This window comes from Kogia breviceps, chromosome 7 (assembly GCF_026419965.1).
Source record: "Kogia breviceps isolate mKogBre1 chromosome 7, mKogBre1 haplotype 1, whole genome shotgun sequence".
Classification (NCBI taxonomy): Eukaryota; Metazoa; Chordata; class Mammalia; order Artiodactyla; family Physeteridae; genus Kogia; species Kogia breviceps.
In genome coordinates this window covers 116,066,472-116,078,914 of record NC_081316.1, presented here as the reverse complement: position 1 = coordinate 116,078,914, position 12,443 = coordinate 116,066,472, and the positions used below count along the sequence as shown (strand labels likewise).

At 46.6% G+C, this 12,443-nt stretch overlaps 1 protein-coding gene across 4 annotated transcripts in view; it reads left to right on the top strand.

Moving 5' to 3' along the window:
- ARHGAP32 (Rho GTPase activating protein 32) overlaps positions 1–12,043 on the top strand; it is a 274,258-nt gene extending 262,215 nt beyond the window's left edge. For all 4 annotated transcript variants that reach the window (XM_059069744.2, XM_067039316.1, XM_067039317.1 and 1 more), the window contains 4 exons: positions 2,786–2,857; positions 4,688–5,566; positions 6,253–7,226; positions 8,499–12,043. In XM_059069744.2, the coding sequence (XP_058925727.1) occupies positions 2,786–2,857; positions 4,688–5,566; positions 6,253–7,226; positions 8,499–10,739 (4,166 nt within the window). In that variant the 3' untranslated portion in view covers positions 10,740–12,043. The remainder of the gene's footprint in view (positions 1–2,785; positions 2,858–4,687; positions 5,567–6,252; positions 7,227–8,498) is intronic.
- Positions 12,044–12,443: the final 400 nt, after the last annotated feature.

Here is a 12,443-nt window from a genome sequence, read left to right as displayed (position 1 = left end):
TATGTGTGAAAAATAAATTTCACGCAGAATCATAGCTATTGAAATAGAGGCTCATGTGAGGCATTTATGGCAAGAATTGTCAGTTCATGTGGGGAGAGGAAAGAGAACCTTGGTTTGGGTTTCGAAGGATAAGTAGGGATTCACCTGATCAACGAGGGACTGAGAAGGCATTTCAGGAAGCGGGAGCAGAGTGTGTGCTGGTGTGGGGGCAGGGAGCCATGGAGAGCGCGGCTGGCGGGATGGTGCGCAAAGAGGCTCCCGCTCCGTTCTTAGGGGCCCGGAAGCTTGCTGGAGTTTTGGGTTTGTCCTGCATTCCTTGGGCGGGGGGTGGGGGGTGGTCATTGAATGGCTTTGCTACCGAGTCTAAGCTCGCTCTGCTTGCTGCACGACAGCGGGCCAGTAAATCAGAGACGAGGTATTGAGGCAAGGAATGTGGCCGGCAGAACGAGAGGATGGCAGACTAAAGTCTCAAAATAACCATCTTTTTTTTGGGGGGGGGGGGGTGGATGTCAGTTTCTTTTATATATAGTACAGAGAGGGGGAGGAGATGAGGAAGTAAAGTAAAAAGGCCGTAGGTTTTGCATATTTCACCGGGTAAGGCCAGCCTCGGGGAGGGGACGAGTTAATTTCTTCTTTCTTGCAGCCATCCCCAGGTGGGACAGGGTCCGGATGTTTCCCTGAACAAAGGCACTTCGGTTTAACTTTCAGGCAGAGGAGCAGCGTTCCCCGAGGCAGGCCATTATGTATAGACAGTACCCTTTTAGTGAACCAAAGCGGCGGAGAGCAAAGGTTAAAGGGAAAGAAACAGATCCAACGTGTAGTCCCGGTTTGTCTCTTCCCTGTTACACAACATGATCGGGTTTGGGTTTAAGAAAGATGACTTTGGCAACAGCCTAGGGAATATATGGGAAGAGGACAGGACTGGAGGCTGGACAGTAAATCAGGAGACAGTTACAATTGTGCAGGCAAGAAACGAGTGTCTGGAATAAGCAGTGGCCATGGGAGTGGGAAATAGATTTGAGAAGCGTTCAGGAAGCCGGATCTACAGGGTGGGTGACCAAAAGGTGGTGAAAAATGAGAAAGATAATTTTCAGGTTTTGATTAAATGGTAAGGGAGTTATGCCTGTAGGGAATGGTAGGTTTGGGAAGAAAAATAATGTGTTAATTTTGGACATAGTGAGTTGGACCTACCCAAGAGGTGATTCATAGTATGGATCTGGCATTCAATTAAGGGGTTTAATCTAACTAGAAATGCAGATTTGTAAGTCATCAGCAAAACAAGGGTGAAAACCCTAGGGATGTATTCTGTGACTGAAGCAGAGCCCGTTGAGTGAGAGAAGCCAGCTGGGGCCTGAGTCCTGGAGAAAAGCAGTGTGTAGAGGATGGAGAAGGCAGAGCTGTCATGAAAGGAGAGCGAGAACAAGCAGGGAACAGAAGAGCCCAGCGCCAGCAGCAGAAGTCGAGGAGGAAGGGCTTACAAGGAAGTGTTGGCAGCCTTCAGCGCTGCCAAGAGGTTGAAAGAGGATGAGGATGTTTAACAAATAAGATTCAACATGTGTGATTAATTAAATGACCTGTGTTAGTTTCCTAGGGCTGCCATAACAATTTGCCACAAATTGAGTGGATAAAAACAACAGGAATTTGTTTCCTCACAGTTCTGGAGGCTGAAAACTGAAATCAAGGTGTCAGCAGGGCCATGTTCCCTCTGAAGGATCCAAAGAATCCTTTCTGGCCTCTTCCAGTTTCTGGGGACACCTGGTATATTCCTTGGCTTGCGGTGGTACCACTCCAGTCCTGCCTCCATCTTCACGTGGCTTTTGCTCTGTCTCTCTGCAACTTTTCTTCTTAAAAGGATACCCGTCATTGGATTTAGGGCTCACCCTAAATCCAGTTTTGTTGCCTAAATATCGGCTTCCCTGTGCACCGATGCCCAACAGAAATACGGAGACAGAGATTTTGGAGGAAGAGAGAGATGGCTTTATTTTTCTGCCAGGCAGAAGGGAAGACACCACAGGCTAGCGCCTCAGGAACTGTGCCGCCCTGTCCTGGGGAATTACAGGGGTTCTTATAGGTGGAACTCCCAAGGATAAGTGATAGGATCAAGGATCAAAGTGGGGAAGGTCTTGCATTCTTTTTCTTCTTCCTGTATTTTAAAACAGTCACTGCTGGCGTCAGGCAGCCCGTTAATTGGGTCAGTTCATCTCTGGGTTATCAGCCCGCGGCCTTGTTTCTGAAATGTAAACAGCTACAAGGGGTGATTTGCTTACAAGAGAATGCAGCAAGAGTAAATGCCAGGTGCAGGGTACAATTCTTATGGAATCAGAGAGTAATTAGCTTTGTGAAGGACGTGTCTGGCTACAAGTATTTGTTAGTGGTAACAGCTAAAGAATAACCAGGATTGCTTAGCTCTTTCAGGGCTCTTTGTGCTGTTTTCCCAGCCTGTTCATTGTTGCCTATTTTTCTTGTTTATCAGAAAAGTCTCATTTCTATTTTCGCTGTAACAGTATGAGATCATCTCAAGACATACTGATCTTTAGGAAATATGAAAGCAAGTTTTAAAGCTCATCTCTATTCTCAAGTTCATAATCCTTTAGAAAAGATTTTTCACATAGGAAGCCACTTGAGAACAGTACAACACATTATAAAATACAATGCAAAATTGAATGTGGTTGCAAAAATATAATTACTATTGGAAGTTAAATATATGCACAGAAAAGCACTGTTCCCTTTCAGCACATATGTAACAGTGAATAAAGCCTGACACTGTTTGGTTTCGACTCCTCAGGTGGCAGGGCAGAAGGGACCTTGCGCTCAGCTAAGAGTGAGGAGTCTCTCTCTTCTCTCCACGCAGCCGATGGTAAGACTAAAGCATCAGTTGTTTTATTCTAGAATATATTTCATAAAAGGACACACAAGTATATTTTATAAATACATGCTTAATAATAGGCTATAGACTATAATTTCCTAAAAATACTAGTTATCTATTGATATTTAGCATTGTCCATTGATGTTTTAATATGGTACCAGTCTTTAATTTCTTCACTTTTGACGTGATTGCTATTCACTTTACATAAAAATAGATGAATCGTTTTAAGTTAACCATTTATATTTATTAATGCCCAGTGGAAAATGGTGTTAATAGTATTTCTTTCTTTAAATTTCACGATGAGAGCACAATGTTTGTTACGAAGTATAAAATTAAGCAGTTTGGATGTTTAGACCAGTAGTCTTTTGTCTTGCAAATTTAACCTGATGTTAAATCTCATACATCACTTTGGTTAGAGGCAGCCCTCATTATCTGAGGATGATTAGTACCAGGAGAAGGCAACTTAAAGTGAATCTGCTTAAAATGGGGACCAAAATTTTATGGTAAATAGTACAAAAAGATTTGATTGCAACTTGAAGAACAAAACTAAAAAATTTTGAAAATAATTTTTTAGCTTCCATTTAGCATAAGTTGGGTTATAGTTGCAACTCTCTACTAATTTTTAGAATGAACAGAGATTACTTCCACGTTGACGTGGAGGGAGGTAGAACTTTTTTGACAAAACCGTGTAGTTTAGCAAATAAGACATCCTCCATGTCATGTACGGCTTGTGCAGCAGTATGTGGTAAAAAAAAAGGCCCTTGTTACAAAAATAATCCAGAGCTGCGTTGATTTCCTGCGGACTTGTCTTAATCCAAATTGTGCTCTTTTGAAGTTTCCTGGGGTGTCTTCCTTCTGGTCAACTTTCTCATCCTCACTTATAACTTCTAACTGCCACGTCCTCATTGACCAATGGCTCTGCCTGTGATTCAACAAATTCTTGCATTTCACTTCAGTTGGCTGTCTGACATCTTACTGGTTTTCCAAGATTTGCCATTTCACTGAAGCTAAGAGAATGGTTCACAAAAACAGTGCAGTGGGCTGGGTAGGTGCTTGTATTAAGCAGTAAATAATATTTGAGTAGGCATTAATTTTATAAGTGGTCAACACATTAGTGAATGTGTTTGTGTTAAGACAGTGCCTCTTTATAGTACATTTTCACTATGGCAGTTCTAATCATTGTAATAGAATAATGAGACAGAGGACTTCTTTTACCAGTTGGATGTTTAGCAGTATCATAAAATCAGGTAATACTCTACCACTCTTACGGCCTCTCCTTGAGAAACTTAAAGCCTGTTCTTGGTAAAGGAAAAAAAATTATTTTTAAGTATTTGAAAGGAATCCTTTACTAAATATATGTAAACACTTTTTTTTGAGAAGTTCAATTTTGTAGAAATTTGGGTATGAGGATTTTTCCTCAGAAAAACAAACAGAAAACCCTTTTTGCTATTGTATGTCCAAAGTACCATATAAAGTGGTTAGCTCTACCTCACAAATCATGTGTGAGGTCAGTGATAAAATCAGACAAAAAGAAATGAAAAACTTGGGCAAAGTCACAGGAGTCAGTGTTGGACTAGTAATAGAATCTAAGAGTTTTGAGTCCTTTTTCCTATTGAAACCATCAAATGCATTCTCCCTATGATCGAATCAAATGTGTTTGTTATTTAGCATTTGCTTTGGGAGTTCCATCTGTGTGCCCCAAGAGACAATTATGTTTTCTTACTCTATATGGTATGTTTCTGCTGTACAAAGTAGATGATTTATCACGGCACCGTGTATTCTGTGACATTCATACTCTGATATTGTATCCATTTTTACCAGGTGATTCCAAGCTGTTCCGACCCAGGAGACCTAGATCTAGCAGTGATGCCCTGAGTGCCTCTTTTAATGGAGAGATGCTGGGGAACCGCTGTAATTCCTACGATAATCTGCCTCACAACAATGGAAGTGAGGAGGAAATAGGGCTGCTGCACATTCCGGCTCTCGTGTCTCCTCATTCAGCTGAGGAAGTTGATCTGAGCCCACCAGACATTGGGGTAGCCAGCCTGGATTTTGATCCGATGTCATTTCAGTGCAGCCCTCCTAAGGCCGAATCAGAATGTCTGGAGAGCGGTGCTTCCTTTTTAGACTCATTGGGATTCTCCAGGGATAAACAGAGTACCAATAGAAAGGACACAGAAGCAGGTGGTAGCCAGTCTCAGACTCCAGGAAGCACTGCAAGTTCTGAACCTGTCTCTCCTCTTCAGGAGAAACTGAGTCCATTTTTTACCCTGGACTTGAGCCCAACTGAAGAGAAATCATCTAAGCCAGCCGCCTCCTTCACTGAAAAGGTCGTCTATGCTTTCTCTCCAAAGATTGGACGGAAATTAAGCAAATCCCCCTCTCTGAATATATCTGAGCCAATTTCAGTGACCCTTCCCGCTCGGGTGTCAGAAGTCATCGGTACCATCGCAAACACAGCAGCTCAGAATGCACCTTCTCCAGCTTGGAACAAAAGTGGCGAAGAAAGTGATGTCGTAAATAGATCCCCCACCCAGGTAGTAAAGATAAAAGCAAACGAGAGAGAGGCCCAGGAAGGGTGTGAGTCTGAAGTCCAGCCCCTGGACCAGGTGGCTGCTGCAGACGCAGACCCGCCAGGGAAGGAGGAGCCTGCCTCAAGCAGTCAGAGTAAGGCTGTACCTTCTGGACAGACTCAGACAGGTACCATTTGTTTTCCTCCATTCTTTCTTTAAGCTAAGAGGGATCTTCAATCCTGTGTGCCAACTGTGCCTTTTAAGAGAGAAAATTACCCCACAGCTAGACTTTAATCAAACAGAATGTTTTTCTAGGTGGTGCTGATGGCTCAAAGCCCTAAATTAAAATCAGTCAAACAAAAAAATCCCCCAAAGGGCCAGTGGTCCTGCTTCAAACCTTCATAAAGTCCCCTTATCTCCTTGGACAGTCAGAATTCCTGGATAATTTTTGCACAACTTCGTAGCTCTTGATTCTGTTTTCTCTTCTGATAAAATATCTAAATTATAGCCTTACAAGTTAACCAGCCAGCCTAACCATCAAATATAAAAACTATTCTTAATAACAATCTGCAAGCACTTGAAGCTTGTTTTCTAAGCAATCTTTCCTGAGCCAGTGAGGGACCTGCTTCACCCCCATCTCTGTAGCAATCCAAGAGGAGATTGCAATCTTAAACACTCTTTGTTTTAGTTTTCCTTCTGAACGAGATGTGTTTTCTACGGCATTTGCATGTGGGATAGAAGATCGTGGATTGCCATTTTGAAATATGGAAGGCACCCATTTTTTTAGTGATGAAATGGGGAGTGTTTGGCTTTCCGTATAGGATAACACAAGCTACCTTTTCACTTTCATTTTTTTTCCCAATTTCCCACCAGGAGCAGATACCCATGACCCCCCTCAGGATTCCGTTCCTGTAAGTTCAGTCTCTCTTATCCCACCACCGCCGCCTCCGAAAAATGCTGCCCGCCTGTTGGCGCTGGCCTTAGCTGAGTCTGCACAGCAAGCCTCGACCCAGTCGTTGAAGAGACCGGGCGCTTCCCAGGCTGCTTGTACACATTACGGAGACACAGCAGTGGCTGCGACTGAAGAGAAACTGCCCACTGCCTACTCTAGTGCTACCTTAGATAAAGCCTATTTCCAAACCGATAGGCCAGCTGAGCAGTTCCACGTCCAGACCAAGGCCTCCAGAAACTGTGACCAGCCAGCACCGGATACGGCAGCTACTGGGGTTTATACCCATTCCAGCGCCACTGAATCTGGGGAGCAACGACACCCAGCAGACATACCAGGCAATCAGCCGCCTCGAATCTATTTATCTGGGGACCCAGAAAAGGCCAGAGTCACTTCAGTTCCCTTAACAGATTCTGAGTCTGATGATCACATAAGTTTCCCTGAAGACCAGTCTGTGAAGACCAGTATGCCGACTGTCTCCTTTGTGGACCAGGATCAGCTTCATTTCTACAGTGGAGATGAGCCTCCTTCTTATCTTGGTGCAAGTGTGGATAAGCCCCATCACCCTTCAGAACTTGCAGACAAAGCTCCCGCACCTTCTAATTTGCCGAGGGACAAAATGTACCTTCCTTCTGGGTCCCCTGAAGAGAGTGCCAGCACAGCCCCCGTGGCTTACGTGACCACTGCCCCAGCAGCAGCTGATGTGAGCGCCAGGGAAGCCAGCTGGGATGTGGTCGAACAGCCCAGCGCAGCAGGGTTCACCGCTGCCACCCTCCAGCGCGGTCACAGAACGAATCGTCCCCTCCCCCCGCCTCCTTCCCAGAGACCCTCGGAGCAGCTCCCAGTCCTGGGGCAGGTACAAGCCGCAGCCAGTATAGGACTAAACAGCGCCCACAAGGTAAGAAGGGGGGAAGTCAGTGAGATGAAATGTGTATTTTTCCAAAGGTGTGTCACTTTCCAACAGGGTGAGTTGTTACCGTGAGACCTGACATCTGCCTTTAAGTCCTGTGGCAGGTTTCCATGAAACATTTCCCAGTTGAGGTTGGGATCTGCCTTTATTGTGATGCTGGTTTTCCTCTGAAAAAGGAGTGGTTACTTGACAGCTCTCGTTTAACGATACCTGCTCCCTTTAGTTCCTAAGCATGTAGGTAGTTTCTTCATAGAAAGACGAAGAGATTGTGAACAAACGAGTCAAGCTGGGCCTTAGGTGTCAGGGTGTCAGGGTTTTCCTGGCTCCGTCACTGATTCACTGTGGCTCTGGGCAAGTTGTCCAGCCACCTCTGCCAAGTACTCACATCTGCACCACCAGAGCACTGTATTCTCAGGACATTTGAAAGACTTTCTGCCTTACACACTTCTTAGCAATGTCAGAGATGAAGCATCTTAGGACTTTTTGTTATTTTCTCAACATTAACCAGCAGATTGTTCTATAGTTAAGCACCTGTTTTGATGAGAGAATGTTATACACAGAATGCTAAGGGTTTTTGTGGTCACCTTGAACTAAAAGGACTTCACTATCTAGTCTTCTGTGCCGGATGCTCTTTCTAGTGGCTGCTTCTCCAGGGGAGTGTGTTTGCAGCCCTGCAGTGAGGACCACGTTTGGCTTCTGCTGCCACAGACCGGCTGGAGCACAAGGAGGGAGGGAGAGACAGGGACTGGTGGATGCCACCTAGACAAATCCCTTCCTGTCCTTCCCTGGACTGGGGGCTGAAAACTGTCCACTGGGCAGCCGTGAGTCACTTTAAAAGCCTCTCCAGACAGAATCAATGCTGCTTGTTTAACAGAATGTTCTCGGTGCTGAGCCTGAGCTACACAGATAGACTGGGTGTGTGTCTTTAAGCCTGGTGGTTATTTGGCTGAACTTCTCTTTGGTCTGCACACTAAGACAGCGTCATGGGCCACCTCATCTCACGTTGAAAACCCATCGTAAATTAGAACAGCTCTCCAAAGATGGGATGGCTGCTACACCAGATGGCCACACAGGCCTTCTTTTCGTGGCAGTGGGGACAGGCAGGTCTCTGTCCTGTCCGGCGTATCCGCACAGCTTGGGAAATTTCAAGCTGCTGCCCAAATGGCCTCAACTTGTGAGTTGTGAATTTATTTAATAGCATTTGATTCCATAGAGGGGAGCAGAAAAAAACAAACTCATAACGTTATCATCTTTCAACAGGTTCAAGGAGCAGTTCTGGCTCCAGAGAGGCTGCCTGAAGCCAGAGCCCTGGGTGACCCCACGCCTGTCCTGGCCGGTGACGGCGGGGCAGCCGTACAATTTCCCGCCTCCGCTCCTGCTCCCCAGCCCAGCCTTCCCGAAAAGGTGCGGGAAGGTGCCAGGGCGCGCGGCGAGCCCGTCCCCGTGCACCCCTCCTGTGGCTTCCCTACCCCGGGGCCCCCCACCAGGACCATGGAGAATAAAATCGCCGCTGCCATCCACTCCGGCTGCGCAGACACGTCCAGCAGCTCTGGGCACCATCCCTTTGTCACGGCTTCCTCAGCCTCCGTGGAGGACATTTTGCCTTTACCAGTCCCTGTACCGCAAGCCAAGCATGCCTCTCAGAAAACTGCTTATTCCACCTTTGCTAGGCCTGATGTCACCACTGATCCCTTTGGTCCAGAAAACTGTTTGCATTTCAGTATGACTCCAAACTGCCAGTACCGCCCCCAGAGTGTCCCCCCTCCTCATGGCACAGTGGAGCAGCACCAAGTGTACGGTTCCAGATCAGAGCCGCTGGCCTCCACGGGTCCTCGTTACAGCGCGTACATGGCCCCAGGAAGAGGCATGTCTGGACACCACCTGAAGCCATGCAGCCGTGCCGAATACGTGTCCTCTCTGAGCTCCTCCGTTAGGGGCAGTTGTTACTCCGAAGAAATGCCCCTGTACCCCACCATACGCAGGGTGCAGTCTCTCCACACCCCTCCGTCATCCATGATTCGCTCTGTCCCCATTTCGAGGACAGAGGTGCCCCCAGATGATGAACCAGCCTACTGCCCAAGACCCCTGTACCAGTATAAGCCATATCAGTCCTCCCAGGCCCGCTCAGATTATCACGTGACTCAGCTCCAGCCTTACTTTGAGAATGGCCGGGTGCACTACCGCTACAGCCCCTATTCCAGTTCTTCTGGTTCCTATTACAGCCCAGACGGGGCCCTGTGTGACGTGGATGCCTACAGCACAGTGCAGTTGAGGCCCCTTCACCGCCTGCCCAACCACGATTTTGCTTTCTACAATCCTAGGCTGCAAGGAAAGAACGTGTACGGCTACGCTGGTTTGCCTTCACGTCCCCGGGCCAATGTGACTAGCTGTTTCTCTGCTAATGACCCCAATGTAGCCAACATGCCTCCGGTCGCTGATGTAAAGCACACTTACACCTCATGGGATTTTGAGGACATGGAAAAATACCGCCTGCAGTCCATCCGGAGGGAGAGCCGTGCACGGCAGAAGGTGAAAGGGCCTGTTATGTCCCAGTATGACAACATGACGCCCGTGGTGCAAGATGACGTGGGTGGGATCTACGTCATCCACCTGCGGAGTAAGTCGGATCCTGGGAAAACTGGGCTTCTCTCGGTGGCGGAAGGAAAGGAGGGGCGGCACCCAGCCAAGGCCCTCAGTCCCGAGGGAGATGACCGCCTCTATAGGAAGCATCTGGAGCCAGAGTTCGACAGAGCCCACCACCATGGAGGACACGGCAACGGGCAGTCAGAGAAGCCGACCCTCCCTCAGAAGCAAAGTAGCCTCAGGAACAGGAAGCTGCATGACGTGGGTTGTAGTCTCCCTGAGCACAGGGCACATCAGGAAGCAAGCCATAGGCAGCTGTGTGAGTCAAAAAACGGGCCGCCTTACCCCCAGGGAGCCAGCCAGTTAGATTATGGGCCCAAAGGCATTCCGGACACTTGTGAACCAGTCAGCTACCATAACTCTGGAGGGAAATACATTCCATCAGGGCAGGAGTCTCTAAGACTGAACCACAAAGAGGTGAGGCTCCCCAAGGAGCTGGAGAGGCCTCGGGCTAGGCAGGTTGCAGCCCCAGAGAAACACTCCAGAGACTGCTGCAAGGAGGGGGAACACCTCGTGCAGTCAGCCGTCCCACCCCCTAAGCCAGAGAGGAGTCACAGCCTGAAGCTCCACCACACCCAGAACGTGGAGAGGGACCCCGGCGTGCTGTACCAGTACCAAACACACGGCAGGCGCCAGGGCGGTGGGGCTGTCGGGCCCCAGTACGATAACCTGGAAGGCTACCACTCCCCGCCTCAGCACCAGCGAGGAGGCTTCGGAGCAGCGGCGAGGGGCACGCATGTGCCCCCCAGCTTTCCCCACCCACAGAACAGGACATACGCTACCGCTCTGGGGCAGGGCGCCTTCCTGCCCACCGAGCTGTCCTTGCAGCATTCTGAGACACAGGTCCATGCGGAATGAGCCCCGGGAGCAATAGAGTTGAAGCAGCCTCTGCTGGACAGTGGACTGTTCTATTTTTTTCAGTAACCAAAAAAAAAAAAAAAAAAAAAAAAAAAAAGCCTAAAAAACCCCTGACCACATTTAAAAAATAAGAAGAAAAATAAATCACCATCTTTTTCCCCCTTCCCTGCTTCATCACCACCTCTTCCATCTACAAGCTGTGTCATTTTTGTCATTTAAAGATCTGAAAGATTGTACAGCACTGTGTTGAAAATCTCATAAAGAAATTCATTACAGACCATACTTGCCATATGTAAGGGCTGATTTGTAAGAGCTTGAGGACTGCCTTTAACTGAATTTGAGTTTGACTTCGTCCTTCCTAGCATTTTCTCTGTCCTTCAGAGTAGCTGATGCCCACTTCCCTGAAGGTCTTTGTGTGTCCTGTCTGTTCCCACTTGCTTTCCCAGTAGCCACGTCTTGCCTAGAGGGACACCCGTTTTTCTAACTTCATTCCCTCTGTCTTAGAGAAGGGGCTGTGTGTTATATTAGAGTGGAGAAAAACTTCTCCTTGACCCTTCACATAAGTCTATTGGACATTTAGAAAATCATAACAACAAAAAAGGAATTAAGACTTTAAGCATTTAATAACCATCACACAATGTCAGACCACTTAGATCCAGGCTGAACCGTGCTTGTCACATCCTTCCGTAGCTGCCCCTCACGGCTCAGCGAGCAGGCGCATCTCGCTGCAGAGGGGTCTGTAAGTCAGAATTAGAGGGGCTTCTTAGCTGGAAGTTGGTGACCTTTGTTAGTACCGGAAAACGACATCAGTGGTTCTAAGCTGCTGCCTGCCTTCAGTTCTTTTTTTTTTTTAATTCTCAGTAATATGTGTTAAATTGTGCTCCTAGTGAAATATTTCACACCACTGGTTTTCCTAAAGCAACTTTTGTTTTTCATTAAAAAAAAAAAACAGCATGGAAAAAAAAACTGGATAAACACATGATTTATCATGATTACAAATTTACATGTTAATTTGTTTCTAAACCAGGTGTACTGGGAATTCTTAAAGTAGCTACAGGTTATCTGTTAGTAAACTGAGCGTTCCTGCAATAACCACTTAGCACAGCCCGTTTCACCTGCTGGAATTCTGGGCAGTGACCGTTTACACCCTGAGGAATGAATGTACTGTTTCTTCCCTCTGTCCTTGTGCGATCACAGTCTTACTGTAATTGCCATCCACACCAGCATTTCAGGTATAGTCCTTACAACGCTGGAGACATGTTATACATGTTCATACCCAGGACTTCCTTTTGAAAGTTGCATTCCATTTTCTCAACCCACCTCACCACGTATGCCAGACTGGAAGGCAGTCCTGTATCTGTAAAACGAGTTGAGATTGTCACGTCATTCCATAGCTCTTTATAATACTTGATTTTTATACATGCACATGTTTTAAATGCTCAGTTTGTAGAAGATAACTAGGAGAATTTCATTCCATTTACTGGATGGTTGCTGCTCTGGCTTTTTAAAACTTGGAATTAATTTTTATTTAGAGCAAAGAAAAATCTTTTAAGAAGCTAAATTCATGCTGCTATTATTGCTGTGAAATTGTATAAAGATTAGGATTCATGCCAGTTTTTTTAATCTAAAATACCATGTGATTGCATTTTAAGGGTTTATATTTAGAAAAAAATAAAGTTTTAAGAGCAACACATTTACCTATAT